This window comes from Camelus dromedarius, chromosome 5 (genome assembly GCF_036321535.1).
Source record: "Camelus dromedarius isolate mCamDro1 chromosome 5, mCamDro1.pat, whole genome shotgun sequence".
NCBI classification, from domain to species: Eukaryota; Metazoa; Chordata; class Mammalia; order Artiodactyla; family Camelidae; genus Camelus; species Camelus dromedarius.
Genome location: NC_087440.1, coordinates 14088320 through 14108315, shown reverse-complemented (window position 1 = coordinate 14108315; position 19996 = coordinate 14088320). Strand labels below are relative to the sequence as shown.

Sequence of the window (19996 nt, the reverse complement as noted above, 5' to 3'; positions counted from 1 at the left end):
GGGACCACAGGGAACAAGACCCCATCCTGCCCTCAAGGAGCCTGTGGTCTAACGATAGAAACACTATGATAGACCTGGCAAGGCCTGAGAGCAGGGGGCTATTTCTCCACACAGGGATCGATCTCAGAACTAGGACAAGGAAAATCCTCCTCCCAGCTCCTGACCCTGAGCTCCCCTTTGGGGGAAAAGTGAGTGCCAATCGCCAGATCAGGTTCCTCAGCCACGAACAGTGACGTGGGCCCAAAGATACTGATGTGATGGCTGATAACCTCATGGCAACTATGGTTTTTTAAAACCACAAATCAGATCACGTCACTTCCCTAATTAAAGTCTCAGACCATTGCCGTGGTCCTCAGAGTCCTGGGAGAGCTCGCCCTGCCCACCTTTCTGACTGTGACTCTCCTTCCCTCCCTGAGCCTTGGCCTCACTGTCCTCATTCAGTTCCCCAGATCTGCCAAGCTCTTTTCCCGTCTCATGGTCTTCTTCTCCTGAACTCTTTCCTCTGACCCACATCCCCATTTTTCACCCTTTAAAAGCCCCAGCTTAAATGTCTGGCTTTCCCTGTCCAAAACATACCCCTTCTTTCTAGCGTGACACTCATCTATTGCTTTCACAGCACTGTGACAGTGTTCATTCATCCTTTTGTTTATTTACTTTGGGGCTTGTGTGTTTTCCACATGAGATTGAGATCTGCAATGGGGCCATGTCTCTCTCACATCTTGGCACAGAAACTGACACAGGGGAGGTGCCCAATATGTGCGGATTCGAATCAGTGCCTCTCTGAGCTTCTGTACCACGGCCGCAGCGGGCAGGAGCACCGGCTCCGCAGCTGCCTTCTCTCATGCGGCCCCCTGCTGTCTGGGCACCTCCAATGGATCATGCACCATGGATAGTGTCATTTTATTAAGTCAAGTTGAGCAGTGACAAACTGGGCAAATTACTGAGGATTACAGTAGAAATAAGGGGCTGTTTCAATGGTGGCACAGTTATTGTTAGACATTTAATTGTGAAAGAAAAAATATTTCAATGTCAGATCTTCAGTAAAAAATCCCAATTAACATCCAGTATTTGGGTAGCAAAAGCAGAATAAGAGGAAAGCTCCGGGGAGAGGATAGCTCAGTGGTAGCGCACGTGCTAAGCATGCACGAGGTCCTCGGTTCAATCCCCAGCACCTCCATTAAATAAAGAAAAAAACAAAGAAACCTAGTTACCTCCCCTCCCCACCAAAAAAGAGGAAAGCTGCTGTCTTCTGTCCTCAGAGCAGAGGTCTGAGGAGCAGCTATGGTAAATTATCTCCTGACCCAGGTTGGTCTGCAGATGGTTCATGAGAGGTTGGGAATACAGGAGCAGCTGGAGTAATAAATGGGGGTACAGAAGATGAACACAGCTACACAGTGGAGCTTAGGAGAAGGCTGAGAGGCAACACAATTGAACTGAAGGAGCAGAGAGCAAGTTTTCCAGAAAGAGCAGAGGATCAGAGTGAGGCGTCTGCCGGGCCCCTGGAAGAACAGTGCTGAGCCAGAAGCAGCCAGGGGCTGTCAGGAGGGCCTCGGGCAAGGGGCCTCCCAGCCTCAGTTCTGAACGGCATGTGCCCTAGGCCCTCAGGTTCCTGGGCCGCATGAGTCATTTAGAACTTGTTCATTTGGACCCCAGGAATGGATGTGCAGTAGCAGTTATCCCGAACACTGATAGCTGGGCCACCTGCGTACCTGGTGTTCAGAGTAATCCTAAATGGTACCTGGGATTAAGTACTCAGAAAGCCCATTTTGACTTTGGATCCAAGATCATGGAGCCAGAAAGAAAATGCTTCAGGCTGCAGACATGATGCAAAATCAAGTCTGAGAGGAGCCTCAGTGTCTGAGATATTATTGATTTATTGATGCTTTTTCCTTTGCTATCCTCTGGCCACTATCCTGTTTTGTTTCCCAGGGTATTTCCCTTCTTTCTGGGAAACGTGGCAGCTTATGTCATGGTCAGTCCAGAGGTTCAGACTGGGGCCAGGAGTAGGGGAGCAGGTGCTGTAGACATCGGCATATTCAGAAGTGAGTCGGGGGCAAAATAAATGGACTGACAGAATGATGTGGGAGATGGTGGCAGAGAATGCATATGTGGGGAGCACAGGGCCTTGCTGCTCAGACCTCCACATCTCCAAATATGACAACCCTGGTTTTTCCTTTTAAGTCAGGCTGGCTCTGGTGTGCTCTGGAGAGGTAGCTGTGTCCCCAGGTCACTACACTCATCAAGTGACCTAGGTAGAGCATCCTGGTTGCCTATAGTCTCAATTGATAGCAAGAAATCTCTGGGGGGATCACCAGCTTGTCCCTCAGGAACTCTCTAGGGCTGTTGGATGCATCTGCCCTCCCTATGCAGGGTCCAAAGCAGGGACACAAACAGAAGTCCATGTGTCATTTTTATAAATAGTTAAAAGCTATAACAGACTGTTAGAATATGTGCTTTCCTCCTACAAATATACCTAGGCCAGTATTCTTGGACTTCCAAGAGTTCCACATAGGGATGTGGGTCCATCCTACACTTCCAAGGCCTCAGGCACCATGATTGACACCCCAGCCTACATATCCAAGCTTCGTCCACACTCACCCATGGACAGCCTCCCCTTGGCCTGGGGGTGCACACCCCAGCAGTGTGACTTGCTTTCAGGAGGATGGACATGGGGAAGGGACTCACACGGGCCCTGGAAGCAGGTTCAAGTCTCTTTGGCAGAGAATTTCAGGGGCCCAGGTGCTTGGAGTATATCCAGCAGGTGGCCTGTATTCTGGATGGGAATGTCCCTTTGTCCCCGTGACTCCTCCCTCCGTGGGTGGAAGCAGTGGGGAGGAGGGTGCACCCAGAAGGGACCGGAGTTGAGCTCTTTAAAGTACAGGGCTCCTCTCACCCAGGTCTAAGGGCAGAGCTGCCCATGATAGGGAAGCAGAAGCCACTGTTTCCCTCTCTGCCTTCTCAGGGCTCCGTGTCGCAGAATCCAGGATTCCTCCTCTGACCTTCCTTCCTTCCTTCTACCAGTGGAATATTGATATTGGCATCATCCCAGAAATTAAGGAATCCCAGCTAGACGTGCAGTGGTTTAATGATTCAGCTCTTAATGGCCAGAGCCGCTCATTCTCTGGTCAGTCCTCTCACCCTACAACAAGGCAGCAGCACACAATGGTTTTTGTTTTTCTTCTGATTTAAAGGGAGAGTCTTTATCCCCAAAGAAAAGCCCATAGAAACTCATAAAGAAGAAAAAGTGACCCTTGACCCAGAACTGGAAGAAGCTTTGGCCGGCGCCTCTGACACTGAACTCTACGATCTTGCAGGTTAGTCCTCAGCTCTGGGAAACTTTCCTGTCTAGCACTGTGACCTCTAGACATGTGCTGACATCCCTGGAAGCAGCCTCAAGCTCCTGTGTAACTATCGATTATTATTAACACTCTGAGCCTCAGTTTCCCCATCTGTAAAATTGGGATAATAATTATACTTTGCCTGTTACAAAGATTAAATGACTTCCTATGTGTTAGGCACTGTACTAAGTGTTTTACAAATTCTTTTCAAATAAATAAGAGTCTGTCATTGTGTTTCTGGCATTGTCTAGGAAGACGATGAGAGATCATCCAACAAACATATCTTGCTCTGGCTCCATACTCACTAAGCAGCTTCTGATTATAATTTGGCTCCCAGTACCAAGTTCAGTTTGTGTTATCGTAACACCAGGTTGACTTCAGCTGTCAGGGAGCTGTAAGACTGGATACAGGTGACTTAACCTCTCTGAGCAAACATTTTGCTGTGTCTCAGCTGTAAAATGTAAAACGATATTTCAACTATAAAGTACTCCCCAAAATACCTATCCTACAGAATTCAGGGGTTACTATGAGAAATCAAAGAGAATAAACATAAAGGGGGGTTGGAAAGTTAAATAGTGAAATAACAGCCCTTGTGCTTTCTAAGGAACTGTCACATTTGACATTTTATTATCAGAAAATTTCCATTTCCATCACAAAATTTCTTGCAGTTCCCCAGTCACTGTTCCATTTTGATTCCCAGTGGCAGGTCTGTTAGTCTAACCGTAGAGCAGGAGTAATTTACTGTTACATTTCCCCAGTAACATAGATCTATATTCAGCCCAGTCTGCTCATTTTTTCTAGTTTTCTTAACAATAGCAATAATACAATAATTATTGTTATTATTATATGAATTGCTTATACATACATATAGAAAAAACCCAAATAGTACAAAAGAATATGTAATGAAAAGTAAGTGTCAACAGCAAGATCCTACTGTATAGCACAGGGAACTATATTCAATATCTTATAATAACCTATAATGGAAACAAATCTGAAAAAGAGTGTATATATATATATGTATGTATGTGTAACTGAAGCACTTTGCTGTACACCTGAAACTAACACAACATTGTAAATCAACTATACTTCAATAAAAAATGCTTTTAAAAAAGTTATTTTCTCACCCGTATTACTTAAGTCCCCTCCCATTACTTATATTTCCTTCAAAAAAGATTCACGCATATACCAGCATGTTTGTGTACTAACTGAATGGAAATTTGGAATATTAGGATCATTAGGTCCCCTCAGGATAGAGGTGCTTTGAAAGACAGTCCACTGCTTTGGCAAGAATTCTCACATTTGTATTCCATTGGAAGACATAATAATCAATGATAATCAACATGATAATAATCAGTCTCCTTCCTGCCAGGAGAACCATCTATGCCTTATTCTAATAGCGTGCCAATCATTTCAGCTACATTTTCATTCCTTCTGTGATGATATCAGTGGTTGATAATTAAATTCACATGTTTGAACCCCACTCCGAAGTCACTGCAGGAGCTGAGGCACCTACATCACACAGTTGTAAAGGTGCTTTGCCGTAACCATTCTTAGCCCTGTGGTTGCTGTGGAGGGATCCTGTTTTGGTTACTGCTCTTCCCAAGGGTCACCTCATGTTCTCTCCTGGAATTGCCCAAAGGGAGAATGCAGGCTGGGCTTAAATTCTCAGGAAATGCCTAAGAAAGGAGATCATTTGGAAGACACTAGATCCTGAATTTCATACGGTAAAACGGAGAGGGGGAGGGAGTAGTCCCAACAGAAAACTGTCTTGTTCATCTTTGCTCAGCCTCCCTCCCTCGGAACTCAGGAGGAAGCCCAGCGGGGGGTGGGTGGCAGCATCTCCTCTAGGGTGTATCTGGTAGGTCAAGAGCGGCCCCATGACTGGATGGGCTGACAGTCTTTGAGGTTTAGATTAGAAAGAGTACCAGGGCCCTTCCCATGTTACTGTGGCAGATCAGGAGCAGAAATACAGACAGTTCATCAAGGAAGCAGAAATTGACCTCCCAGACAGCACCTCCCAGAATGGCCGGATTTCGGTCTGGTCATTACCCAGAGCCCAGTTCTCAGCTACGCTGGCCTAGAGACTTGATCTTGTCAGTGTACCTGGGAGCTGTCAGACTGGAGCAGGGCAATGGGGACTGATCCACTAGCCAGATTCACAGGAAACAGATAAAACAAAAATTGAACTTGGCACTGGGAGCCAAATTATAATCAGAGTTGCTTAGTGAGTACAGGGCCAGAGAAAGATATGTTTGTTGGATGGTCTCAGTGGCCTGTGTTTATCACACAGAGCATCTTCTTCCAAGACAATGCCAGAAACACAGTGACAGATTATTTATTTGAAAAGAATTTGTAAAGCACTTAGAACAGTGCCTAACATGTAGGAAGTCATTCAATCTTTGTAATAAGCAAAGTATATTTATTAACCCGATTTTACAGATGAGGAAGCTGAGGCTCAGAGGAATTTAGCAACTTCTCAAATCATACAGATAGTACATGACACTCAGAATTTAAACTCTGGCTGATTGCCCCTGACTGCCACTCTTAACAACCACCAGACTTGCTGGCTCTGAACATTTGCCCTTTCTTGGCTGTGCTGGCTGCCTCCCTCCTTCTAAGATGTAGATTTCATCACATGAGGAGCTCAGAGGTGCACCTCTGCCACCTGTTGGCCGACTCTTCTGGGACCCTTCCCAGGCAGCCACCTGTAATTTCTCACTTGGAATTTCATTAGCAAAGGGAAAGCTGGGTGGGCAGTTGCAGTTAGAGCACTGCGCCCACCCCCGCCCCGCCCACCTGGCTCCCACTTCCCCATGCTGTTTCTTGCAGACTGTACTGCCCCCCAGTGCAAGTTCCCTGTAATACAGGAGACTCAAAATCTCAGCCTTCTTCTCTGAACTTTTATATGCTGATGTCTCTTATTTCCCACCCTGGGAAGCTTTAGATTGGGAAAGGACAACTCTTTTTGGTACTGAGAGATGGGAGAAATGGGGAGATTTACACTGAAAGAGGCCTATGATTTTTCAGCTCTTTGTCTCTAGAAAAACTGCATGCCATAGTCCATATAATGTTAGATCTTAAAATATCCTCAGATTCAGTCCTACCTTCACATTTTACAGACGAGAAAACTGAAGGGATGAATCTTCTTAACTAGGAGGTCTAAGTAGATTTTCAGTTTGGAGACATAACTAGACCATTGTCCCTTAGAGCCTAAGTGATTCCACATGTGTAGATGTAGAAAGACATGTGAAGATTGCTAGTGGTCTTGGGACGAGAGGTTTTATAATACTTACTTAATACTACGCATATGTCATGCACTTTGCAAGGCAAGAGGGGTCTAGAGACTAATCTTTATGATACGAAGAATTGTTCTTCGAGGGGCAAATGAACAATGTGGACATCTTAACATACCTTCCCAAACTTAAAGTTTATTCACTGATTATCTTTGCTTTCAGCTGTTCTTGGGGTACACAATTTGCTCAACAATCCCAAATTTGATGAAGAAACGACCAGCACAAAAGGAGGCAAAGGGCCTGTGAGAAGTAAGTTGACGTGAAATCTGTGATTCTGTGAAACTTGGGAGCCTCCGGGTGGTGCTGGCGGGAGAGAGGCCTGTTGACTTGGGCCCCCTGGTGTGCCCAGAATTCTTTTAGGCTTTGAAGGTGGATTTTGTCAGCTCACCAAGGATCACTGGCTCTAAGCAATCAAACTGGAATAGATCAGCCAATAATGGGAGCTCTGTTTAGCGGTATAACTAGGACCAATCAATGTTTTGCTCAGAACGTGCTCTCTTGGTAGGTCTGTTCAGTCAAGAGAGGAAATTACTGATAAAAAGTTGCTTTACGTTCCTCATGATGTTTTAATCAACTCCAGTATCTTCGATAAGTTTTCTTCTCTATTAGAGTGTCTTCTTGTCTCAATAATGGATGCTTGTCGTTAGAATTTGAACACCCACTTCCCCCAGAGAGCAGGAAAGACACACTGAGGTGAATTTACTGGCACAGAAAGTTCAAGACCACTATCTTCTAGGTCACTGTTTGCCGGAGAAATGTACAATTCATTAGACTCTCTCACTTACTCATTCATCAGTCATTTACTAAATGCCTACTGTGTCAGGAATGTTCTAGGCTTAGGTACAATGGTCAAAGATGGTCCCAGCCCAAGGGAACTTAATCTCTCTGTGGGAGGGAGGGATGGATCAATAATCAGGTTGTCACAGTACAGTGCTATCCAGGTGCTGTGAAAACTCAAAAAAGATCACAGTGTCTCTTAGGTTAGTTATATTTTATTCTCTTTCATAGTGACTTGGGCAATGCTTTCTATTCTCATAAGTATATTTATCAACCACTGTTTACACTGGGTGATTTACCCAGATGATGTGCAATATTCCTTTTATTTTCCTTCCGGTTTCTTATGCATACCGATGAAAAATATTCATCCTTTTAACTTCAATATCAAAGGGTAACGCTCTGACAACATGTTTGTTACTAAAAGTCTGGTGCATAACCTTCTAGGCTTTTATACATACATACACACACATATATCGTTAACTTTTCTAAAGATTTCATTTTTTTAGAGCAGTTTTATATTCACAGCAAAATGGAGAGAAAGGTACAGAGAGTTCCCATATAGCCTCCCCCACTATCAGCATCCTGCACAGAGTGGGACATTTGTTACCATGGATGAACCTACCCTGACACATCATTATCACCCAAAGTCCATGGTTCACATTACGGTTCACTCTTGGTGTTGTACATTCTCTGGATTTGGGCAGATGTACAATGACATGTTTCAACCGATCCACTCTGCTCTGCCTGTTTGTCTCTCCTTTCTTGTGAACCTCTGGCAACACCTGATCTTTTAACTGTCTCCAAAGTTTTGCTTTTTCCAGAATGTCATACAGTTGGAATCATACAGTTTATAGCCTATTCAGACTGGCTTGTTTTACTTAATAATATGCATTTACAGTTCTCCTATGTCTTTTCATGGCTTGACAGATCATTTTTTTTGAATTGAGATATAGTTGATGTACAATATTATATAAGTTATAGGTGTACAACATAGTGATTCACAATTTTTAAAGTTTGTACTTCATTTGTAGTTATTATAAAATATTGGCTATATCCCCTGTGTTGTGCATTATATTTCTGTAGCTTATTTATGGTCCACAAAAGAGTTTAACTTCTTACTCTATCCTTGCCTTTCCCTCCCAACTTTCCTCTCCCCAATGGTAACCACTAGTTTGTTCTGTATATCTGTGAGTCTCTTTTCTTTTTATGAAGTCTTAAAAAAGTTTATGATATGTGTGTATGTATAAAAGCCCAGAAGGTTATGCACCAGGCTTTTAATAACAAACATGACAGAATGTTACCCTTTGATACTGAATTTAAAACTAATTTGTTTTATTTTTTAGATTCCACATATAAGTGATATCATACAGCATTTGTTTTTCTCTGTCTGACATTTCACTTAGCATAACACCCTCCAAGTCCATCCATGCTGTTGTGAATGGTAAAATTTCATCCTTTATTATGGCCGAGTAGTATTCCATTGTATGCATCTATGTACCACATCTTCTTCATCCATTCACCTGTTGATGTAGACCTAGGTTGCTTCCATATCTTATCAGTTGTAAATAATGCTGCTCTGAACATTGGGGTGCATGTATCTCTTCAAATTAGCGCTTTTTTTTTTTTTTCAGATATATTCCTAGGAGTGTAATTGTTGGGTCATATGGTAGTGATACATGATTTCTTTTTAATGCTGTATAATATTCCATTATCTGGATATACCACAGTTTATTTATCAGTCCACCAACTGAAGGACATCTTGGTTGCTTCCAAATTTTGGAAATTATGAATAAAACTGCTGTAAATTTTCATGTTCTGGTTTTTGGGTGAACATAAGTATTTCATTTTTCATTAACTTTTTCAAATCATGGTTCTCGTCTCTCATCAGTACATGCAGGTTCACTTCATTCTCTTAATGAATAGATAGCATCATGTTATGTGATTATGCTGTAACTTATTTAACATTTTTGCATTGATGGGCATTTTGTTTATCCTGTTTTGCTGTCACAAGTAATATGTCAGTGAACATCCTCAGATTTATATCCTCATGTATTCATGCTATTTTTTCTGTAGATTAGACTTCTAGGTACAGAGTTACTGGATCATAAACTATCCACATTTTATATTTTAATAGATAATGCCAAATTATTCTTCCAAAAATGTCACACCAGTTTACATTCCCACCAACAATATGTGAGGATACTTTTTCCCCCACATTGTTGCTGACTCTGAATATTATCTCTTTTTACACTTTTTTGGCTAATCAAATAATATCTCATCTTTCAATTTAAGAGTTTATAGTTACTTTTTTATATTTTTTGGTTGACTCACAGAGATTCCTCTGATTGTATTACTTGTTCTGTTCATTTCCAATTGGGTTGTCTTGTTGACTTGTAGGAGCTCTGTGTGTATTGGAATATTAACCTTTTGTATGTTACGTATATTGCAAACATTTTCTGTTAACTGCTTTTAAGAATTCTCCCATTTTTCTTTTCTATTCCTTTCTCTTCCTGTACTATTCTCAAAATTAAAGCCCCAAAATGGAAATCAGAGGCCATGGTCAAGAGCCGGGGGAGGATTAAGGTTTGGGAAATAAAGAGACTCATCGTTTCTTTTCTGCTTCTTAGATTCTTCGGTTTGGTTAGTATAGTCTGGAAGAGGTCCATGTGGAGCACCAGTAATATTCATGGGTGAATATTCTTTTGAGGGTTGGAGTTTGCTGTAGGGCCTTCTGCACTTTGGGCTCAATGGAAAGTCAGCCACTGAGACTTCTCATTGTGCTTAAAAAGCCCCAACTTTTGAGACTATAATTCAGAGCCCACATCATTCCTATGCTTGCTTAGCTGAGATTAAGCTAATTGTCATTGATATTAGAATATTACTGGAATCAGAGCATATGAAAGAAAGGTCGTTTGGAGGGAAGTCATCTCTGATTTTTAATGGGAGAGCCCTTACATTTTCTTTTTAAAATTAAAACTTGAATCTTAGATGTGGTCAAAGGTGAAAAAGTCAAGCCAGTGTTTGAGGAACCTCCCAATCCCACAAATGTGGAAGTAAGTCTGCAGCAGATGAAAGCCAATGATCCCGGCCTGCAAGAGGTCAACCTCAACAACATAAAGGTATTTCACTGTACTTGTCAGTTGCTTGATTTCTCATGAGATCAGAAACTTGCTGGAGATGACTGAACGCCTGCTTTCACACCTGTTTGCAATCCTTTGTAGCCACTGATTTTGAGGCAGGATATCCTATTCCAGAGAAGTGGGTTTAAAAAAAAAAAAAAGAGTGATTTCTATAATTCTTTTAAAAGAATCACAGTACTTGTGTTAAACATAGTGTATTAGTTATCTATTGCTGAGTAACAAATTACTCCAAAACTTAGAGGCTGATAATAGCAAACATTTATTATTTCACACAATCTCTGAGTGTCAGGAATCTGGGAGTGACTTGCTGGGTAGTTGTGGCTCAGGATTTCAAATGAGGCTGTAGTGAAGCTGTTAGTCAGGGCTGCAGTCATCTGAAGGCGTGGCTAGGGCAAAATGGCTCACTCATGTGGCTGTTGGCAGGAGGCCTCAGTTTCCCACCACATGGACCTCTAATACGGCTGCCTGAGTATCCTCACATCATGACAGCTGGCTTCCCCCACAGCAAGTGATCCAAGAAAAAAAATAGCAAGCAGGAAACCACAATGCCTTTTATGACCTGTTCTCCGAAATCACACATTTGTCACTTCTGCTTTATTCTATTTGACAATAAGTGAAGTCCCTCTCCAAGGCAGGAGAAATGTGTGTATGTGTGAGAGAGAAAGGAGGTTAGGGAGTGGGGATGGGAGAAAACACTGCCTGACATCTGTTTTGTTCATTCTTGTTGGGCCAATTTTTAGCATTTAATAATGTTAACTGATTTTTTTTTTATTGAGTACTGGCTATGCATCATATATTTTGCTGAATACTTGAAATTCATTATCTCATTTAATCCTTGGTGAGACTTGAAAAGGTTTAAGTTGCCCCAGCGGTCACAGAGCTAGTCTGTAGTGCCTGCAGGACTCAGGTCAGCCTCTAGCCAAGCCCCATGTTATCTCCCCCTCAGGTGGTCAGTACTGTGCTAAGTGCTGTAGAGGGCGGAGTCAGATTCATTCAGTCTTTATTCTGAAGAACTTAAATAAGAAGGAAAACGCTAAACAAATAATTACAGCATGATGTGGTAAGCCCCCAAATGTTACAGAATTGTGGGTAAGGAAAATGTTGATCCTGCCTAGAAGAGCCAACAAAGGGGACAATATTTCTACTGGGTCTTGAGAGATAAGTAGGAATCAATCAGAGCAAAGGACAAAGGAATTTCTAGGCAAAAGAAAAAGCATGTCTGAAAGATGGAGGGGAGAAAGACCATGGTATAATAAAAGAATGGCAAGTAGGTCACTCTGGCTAGAATATAGAGAATGAAGGAGAAAAAGAAGGAAGTACAGTGCGTGATGCATAATTTGGGGGGAGTAGGGTAAACAGAAAAGTGACGCCAGAATGTCCCTTTGTGTTAGATTGGCTCACTGGACACTAAGTGGCGCTGTTGGCTCAGGTTAGGTTGGTTGCTGAAGATGGGTGATAAGTGTCTTGATGGAGGGGACAGTGTGCAATTAGCCATCTAAACATACACGGTATTTAAAAGCTGTGGGGCCTTAGCTTGGGGTGAAGGTGCTGCAGACTGGGATTGGGTCCTCAACTCTCTGTGCCTTCCTCACCTTAGAACATTCCAATTCCAACCCTGAAGGAATTTGCAAAGGCTCTGGAGACCAATACCCATGTGAAAAAGTTCAGCCTGGCCGCAACCCGCAGCAATGACCCTGTGGCGATTGTAAGTAAAATCCTTAGAAATGTAACATGAAATATTTAATTTATTAGAATTTATTTTTAATTTGTTTTCTCAATTAACAATTTTTAGATCTGGTATTTTATTTTCCATATAGTTAATAAACAAAATTAGTTATAATGAGGCAGTAAAACAAGAGCTCAAGAGTCAGGCACTCTGAATTCGTTAGAATGTTCAAACTACGCTTTTAGGAGAAAGAAACAAGATTAGATTAGACATCTAGCTAAATACAGATTTAGATTTTGTGCTGTGGTTAGTACAAATTTTCTGAAACTTTTGCATCTATAATAACATTCTGTCATAGTCATTGGCTATTATGAGACCCCCCAAGCCCTACAGGAACTTGGCCAACATTAAAAAATATTAATGTATATTTCATTTTAATCTTTGAAATAGATTAATATGTCTCAAAAATATTTTAAACAACCAAATCTTGAAACATTCTTTGTTTGATACTATTAACCAGAATATGAAAAAAATAACCAACCAGAAGCCCTATTCCTTCTCTGCCCTTCAGATAATTCAAGTAAATAAGGAAGCTCCTGGACCCAAATAAATACAATTACCATTGCTGTCATCAGTGGTAATCCTTCTATTAATAGCTAACATTTCTTGAGCGATCAGTAAATACCAGCGCTGATCTCTGGGCTTTACACATGTCACCTCACCTAATCCTCAGTATAATACAATGAGGTGTGTACTGTTATGAGTTCCTTCCCACTTTAATAAATGAGCAGTCTGAGGCTCAGAGGGGTTAAGTAACTTTTCCAAAGTAACACAATCAGCAAGTGGCAGAGCCAGGATTCACCACCAGGCCTTTCTGGTTCCACAACCCCGGATTCCTGACTACCAAGCTATGCTATATTTTATACACAGCACCTCACTGTCATAACGTTTGCTAAAATATGCCAATTATCAGAAGCCTGAGCATGAGCCTGTGGTTCTACAGCATATGATGCTCAGCACTTGAATCCAGCTAGAAAAATAAAAGTGTTCTTGACTGGATGATGTGACTTAAGTAACATGTCTGTCGGAAGATCTAAAATAGCATTAAAACCAGACAATGTGAGAGTAATGACTGCCCATCATGGGGGCTGGCACAGGGTAGATGTTTGAAAAATATCTGTTAAATGAATGAATGAACTTGCCCTCCAGTCTCTCAGCAATAGAGACTATTTCCATGATGTTGATAGCAAACTTGAAATAAGCATTCATGTAAAAAAGGGACTAAGCTACAAAACTGACTTTTTTTCCAGCAGTTATTACATATCTAAATTTGTAGGTTGAAAGCAGTTTGAATTTGAAACCTATCATTAAAACAGAAAAAGAGCAGAGCTCGATCATTGGTAAGGTGAAATTAGCAATTTAAGGGTTCTTATCTGTGTATGATCTCTATCCTTTAGTAGATTTGTTTTCAACAAAGCAAAGATTTACAATATATTTTGTATGTAAGTAACTAAAGGGATAATAAAGAAATAATTTGTCATTTCTGTTTAATATATTATTTACAGTAAAATGGCAGGGATATGAACAGTTTATAGTTCATTGTCAATGCTACTAGAAAATAATCTAACTTCTGCTCTAGATCAGATAACTTGCTAAACAGACTGAATAAATTCAAAATATAATGATCTCTTTGATACTGTTTTTCATCCAACAACTATGTATTGAACGCATGCCATGTGACAAGCACACCGTACAACTGCAAGGAATAATTGCTATCCTTTAGGGAGAGGAAAGCAAAGCTTCTTTCAGCCTATGCCTGGATACTTCACATGGTCTAGCCCTCACCTGGCTGCCCCCAGATGGTTCCCCTTTCACCTATGCCATAGTCAGGAAAGACCTTTTCTTAGCTTGGAAGTTGGTTGATTACCCCACAGGCAAAAGAGATATTTAGACTGTGACTATAGCTGAACAACTCACTGTTGAGAATTACAAATCAGCATTAAAGCAAGAGCTTCATAAGGGGAGAGTATAGCTCAATGGTAGAGCGCATGCTTAGCATGCACAAGGTCATGGGTTTGATCCCCAGTACCTCTGTTAAATAAAAAAATAATAATAATAAATAAGTAAACCTAATTACCCCCTCCAAAAAAAGTAAAGCAAGAGCTTCAAGAGACTTTTCTATATATGTTTCAGAAACAAAAACAAAGTACTTGTGGGATTATTGTGAATGTAAACAAACCACATGTATGTGAGCTGACATTATCCCCGTTTTACAGATGTGACAACTGAGTCTCAGAGTTTGAGTCACTTAACTAAGAGTATATAATATGTGGCCAAGCTAGGAAGCGAATTCAGCCTGTAAAATTCTGTAGTTTGACCTATAATCAAATTATTGAATGGTAAATTTTCAGTTTTCCATATCCCAGGCACTTCCATGTAACCACATCTGTGGCAGGGAATATTTATAAAACTTGCCACACTGAATGCCAATGTAAAGAAAAGGCCCAAATTATTTTTTTAAATGTTGTTATTATTAGCAGTGATGCCGCATACAAATCAAAAGTTTAGGACAGCACTGTCCAATAGAAGTAAAATGAGAGCCACGAATGTAAGGCACATGTGTAATTTTAAATCCTCCAGAAGCCACATTAAAAAAAGAACAGAAATGGGTGACATTAAATTTAATAATATATTTTCTTTAAACCAGCATACTGAAATAGTATCATTTCAAAACATCAATGTGAAAATATAGTGAGGTCTTTTACAGTATTTTTCTCGTACTACATCTTTGAAATCCAAAGCGTGCTTTTCATTTACAGCATGTGTCGATTCAGAACAGGCACTTTTCTGAATCGTGCACCGTGGCTACTGCTGGGAGAGTACAGGTTTGGGCAATGAAGGAAACTGCATTTCCCCCCAATACTGTAAAGTACAGACAGCAAAGCCTTCTCTTTGAAAATGTGTTTCTACTCTAATTGTTTTCTATAGCCTTTAAGAAATCTTGTCTTTGCTTTACTAATGTTCTTATTCCCCAGTACATGTAATAGGTGCTCAAATGTTTACTGAACTGAAGTGAACCTGGGCCTCTAGCCCAGGGTTATGTTTGGCTGAGTCTTTCCTTGTTTTGTTCAGTATGAGAAAAGTGTTTTTCCAAGTTGAAAAGAAATTGGCAAGATCCCGGCTACTTGCCAAGAGGTCCTGCAACTTTTTTTATAAAGGCCTAATTGCTCTGACATTTTGTTATTCTAGTAATGGAAGTAAATCCCAAAGCTTGGGGCGTCCACAAGGAAAGGCCTGATGCCTTCCCTTCTGGGGCTCTAATTAAAATGTGTGCATTTAATTCTAACTGAAGGCCTAGCACTGAATAAATGTATTTTTAATTTACATGGTGCATGGTAACATCAGTGCAAATCCTTGAGCCTTTCTTGTAGTTCAAGTAACTGCTTGCGTACTACACCAGATTATTCTTCTAGTCCAGTGGTTCTCAACTCAGAGCAATTTTGTCCTCCCGGGGACACTTGGCAGTGTCTGGAGATATTTTTGGTTGTCATGGTGGGGAGGGGTACTGTTGGCATTTAGTGGGTCTCAGAGGCTGCTGAACCTTCTGCAGGACACAGGACAACCTCCCACAACGAAGAATTCTTTGGCTTCAAACGTCAATGGTGCTGAGGTTGGAAATCCTGTTCTTGTCTCAAGTTGGTTTCCTTCTCCTCTTCCTTCTTGTCTTTTCCACCATCAAAGCAATTAAAATAGTCCAGAAGTTCCTTGTTCTACTCTCCAGAGCAATCACTAGTCGTGGTTTGTTTTTCATTCTTCTAGTTGTTGTCTGTACGACTTTAAATAAGGAGACTGTCGATCCTGGCTGAATATTAGTCACCTAGAGAGCTTTTGAGAAATGCAGCTGCAAGTCAACTATACTGTAATAACAAAAAACCAAACAAACAAAAGCAGCCGTCCAGGCCACAGCCTGAGATTCTGATTTAATTCATCTGGGGTGGAGGCTAAGCATTGGTATGTTTTTTAAAGCTTCCAGGTCACTCTGATATACAATCAGGATAAAAAACCACTAATAGACATGTATTTTTATTTTTGATTTATTGTCTTGGGTAATTTTGATTCTCCTTAAAAAAGATGAGGACAGTTCTGTCCTCATTCTGCCTTCTATCCCTCCTTCCTCTTTATCTTTGAATGGTAGTTATTCTATCATATCATACATTTGAGCTTTATACATTTTATGTCATCATATTCTGTTATGCATATAGCCTAACTCCAAAAAATTAAAACTTATCACCAGCATTTACAATTATCTGACTATACAAATACATAAATCTCTGTTCTTGTGGGCCTTACAATCTGGTGACTCATGCTTGTCTTATCCTTGTTCTTTTGTAATTTTTTCTTCCTAGATACTTTTAGGACTCTCTCTCTTTTCCTTTGGAGTTCTGAAATTTCACTTGTATGTGCCCACTTAGGAGTCTTTTGTATTTATTCTACTGAGCATCCAGTGGGTTCTTTCAGATAAAGACTCGTGGCTTTCTTCAACCCTAGGAGATTTTCCCCTGTTCATTTCTGTTGTCTTTTTGCTGCTGTTGTTGTTGTTTTGTTTGTTTTTTTTTTTTTTTTGGTCCTTCTGAAACTCCTGTTAGATGAATGCTGAGCTCCTCTGTCTTTCCTCCATGTCTCCTAACATTTCTCTTGTATGTTCTCTTTGTCTTTTCCTCTACATTTTTGAAAACATCTTCAGCTTCAGCTTCTAGATTACCAACTTGGTCCGCAGCTGCATTTGTTTTATAATTCTAGATTTTAATGCAGTATTTCAAAATTTCAAGGCATTTTCTTGTTTTTTGTCCTCTTTTAAAAAAAATATATATATATATAAAATAGCCAGTATTTATTTATTTTATGGCTTTTCTTTTTCTTCTTCTTCTTTTTTTTTTTTTTTTTTTTGAGATGGGGTGGGACAGAGAGAAAGAATAATATTTAGAAGTTTTGCATATTTCTGTTCCCTGAGTGATCTTGGTTCCATAAGTGGCATGTTATCCTGTTTGGTCAACTTGGCTTTTCTCTTTCATGATGTTGGTTTTCCTAATATGTCTGGCAATCATTGGTTGCCTGTTCATATTTCCAAATAGAGAACAAAATAGATTTGTGTAAACCAGGACCGTCTCCCCCTCTGCAGTTATGTGGATCTGGTTCACCAATAGATCTCTCCCTTAAAAGGGAGGCCCCTTTATATTTCTTCATTTTGTTACCAACGGACAGGCTATGTATTTTATTTATCAATTATTGACTCTGCCCCTCCTGCTCAAATATAAGCTCCCTAGAACAGGGATTTTTGTTTTCTCTACTGCTAGCACACAGTAGAAGCCTGATAGTCTTTTTTTAGTAAGTGATTGAATGAATGAATGGGTGCTTTTGTAAGGAGGCAGGTGAATTGTTGGGCAGCCTTCCCTGTAGTGTGTGCAATGGAGGCCCACAGGCAACCTGGGAGTCCTCCGCAACTGCTCCACTTAGGAGGGCTTTGCTCTGGGAGGGGTGCATTTCAGTATATTTCCTTCCTGGGCATTGTTGCACTGCATCTGGTGGAAGGTCTGGAGATGCCTCAGTTTCTGCACCACTCTCTCAGGACCTAGCACCCTCAGTAGAGGCTCATCCTGGGAGATTTCTCCCTGATAGTTGTGCTGGGAGTTGCTCTCTTTCAGGGAAGCTACAAGGAGGGGTGCTGGGCCCTCCATCTGCTCTAGCAAAACTGTGTGTTCCTAAGGCAGTTCTGTAATCAAACGCCCTTACCAAGTCTTACCTCTGGCGTCTCAGGCAATCATGTGCTAATTTCTCCTCCAATCTTTCTATTTTCTGTACTTTAGCAATGTTTCAAAATAATGGCCCTCTTTTTTTGTTTTATTGTGCTGTGAGAGTTCCAGTCACTTAAAAATCATGTCTTCTCTTCATGACAGTGGGAAACTTTGGGAGTAAGGAGAGCAGACAGGTATGTGTGTGCAGTCTGCCATCTAGAACTGAGTCTTCAGTGGCTCTGCCACTCTGAGTGGTGATTTTGTTCTAAAAGTTATCTTTGAAAAATCCTGATTTACAGATGACCTGAAATAATAGGACTAAATTAGTAGTACCCAAATGCTAGTCAGTGATAAAATTTTCTATCCATTTATAGTAAAATGGAAAAAAATGAAATAATTCTGAGATTATGTCCTTTCTACATTTTTTTAAAATGTTAAGATGCCTTTTCTTTAAAAAATGACAATGATAACAGATGGTAGTGGGTTTTTTTAAAATGTCCTTACTTAATAAAACAAAGTTTTATTCTATGTCAGTGTATATTCTTTTTCATTATATATTATTACAAGCTATTGAATATAATTCCCTGTGCTATACAGTAGGACCTTGTGGTTTATTGAACTAAACGATTTTTATTGCGGTTTTCTTGTCTTTGTTACTTGGAGGTGAAAGTATGATTTAACTAAGATTTTCCTTAAGTACTGTAAAAAATATCTGTTTAAGGTAGGGGTGGGGAGTTGAGTAAATAAATCTTTGGAAACCCTAATGGTTATTTCTTTTTTACATAATAAGGCTTTTGCAGATATGCTAAAAGTAAACAAGACCTTGAAAAGTCTAAACATAGAATCCAATTTTATCACTGGTGCTGGGATCCTGGCCCTTGTAGAGGCACTAAAAGAAAATGACACCCTGACAGAGATCAAGATCGACAACCAGGTGAGCTAACTCCCCAGGGTGCGTGAGAGGAGGAGGAATGCCACAGTGAAGGGAGCTGAAAGACCCAGTTCTGTGACTTGATGTGATGTTCTGGTTTTCCGGTGAACTGGGACTGCTTCTAGCCTGTGGAGGGTGTGTGGGAGACCATATTAATGATTAAGTGGTACACCGTGGGGCAGCCTGAGACAGAAAGCGTCCGCTCTCCCCCAGCCCTGGGCTCCTCAGGCAGCAGAGGAGAAAGAGAGGAGGTGGGAGCAGAAGCGTCAACAGCTGCCTTTTTTTTTCAGCCTTCATCATCCTTGCCTCTTAGCAGGAATCTCAGCCCAGTCCTGCCCCAGCCGTGCTGCTGCCTCTCACTGGGACTGTGAAAAAAGTAGGGTGGCCATGCCCAGAAACAGGCTTCTTGTCCCTGGTTGGAGGCTGCCAGAGCCAAAAGAGCAGTCCCAGGTCTTGCTGTCTGGTGCTGGCCACAGAACCTGTTTAAAGGAATCAGGGTTCTAGAAGATGGTCTGGCTTAGAGTCCACACCCACAGTGTGATCACAATCTCAGCCTCTGTTGCAGCATCTCTCCAGTTCCCACCAACAGCCAAAGCGGGCTGCTTTGCCCTGGAGTCACCACCCCTTGTGCCCTGAAGACCCCTCTTTCCCAGCATCAGCCCACAGTGTCTCTAGAGTTGCTCTGTTGACTTCAGCTGGTTCCTGCCACAGACAGCAGCTCTCAGTTCTCAGCATGATGCTGTGCCTTGCCCCTTTGGCTACAGGGACTTATCTGTAATGGGATTCAGTGAATTGGAGAGGTCTAGACACTGTATAGTTGGAATAAAGGGTCCTGGAATGGACTAGAAGGAAGAGAAAGTAAGGAGACTTGTGTTGTGGGCATTTCCTGTGGGGTGATGGGAGGCACAGTGTGAGGAGGGCCTGTTGAGAGTGCCCCCTTCCTGTCTGGGAAATGCCCTGGTCTGGACCCTCCAAGGTCTGATAAAGCCCCAGGATGCCACCCAAGACTTTTGCCTGAGCCTGGAGACCCCCAACAGATCCCATGAATAGCTCTACTCT

At 41.3% G+C, this 19996-nt stretch overlaps 1 protein-coding gene across 4 annotated transcripts in view; it reads left to right on the top strand.

Annotated features, from left to right (window-relative positions):
• Positions 1–19996, top strand: part of LOC105086625 (tropomodulin-2) — a 47011-nt gene that overhangs the window by 14955 nt on the left and 12060 nt on the right. For all 4 annotated transcript variants that reach the window (XM_031453055.2, XM_031453056.2, XM_064485597.1 and 1 more), the window contains exons 4-8: positions 3192–3314; positions 6794–6880; positions 10397–10527; positions 12146–12253; positions 18797–18940. In XM_031453055.2, the coding sequence (XP_031308915.1) occupies positions 3192–3314; positions 6794–6880; positions 10397–10527; positions 12146–12253; positions 18797–18940 (593 nt within the window). The remainder of the gene's footprint in view (positions 1–3191; positions 3315–6793; positions 6881–10396; positions 10528–12145; positions 12254–18796; positions 18941–19996) is intronic.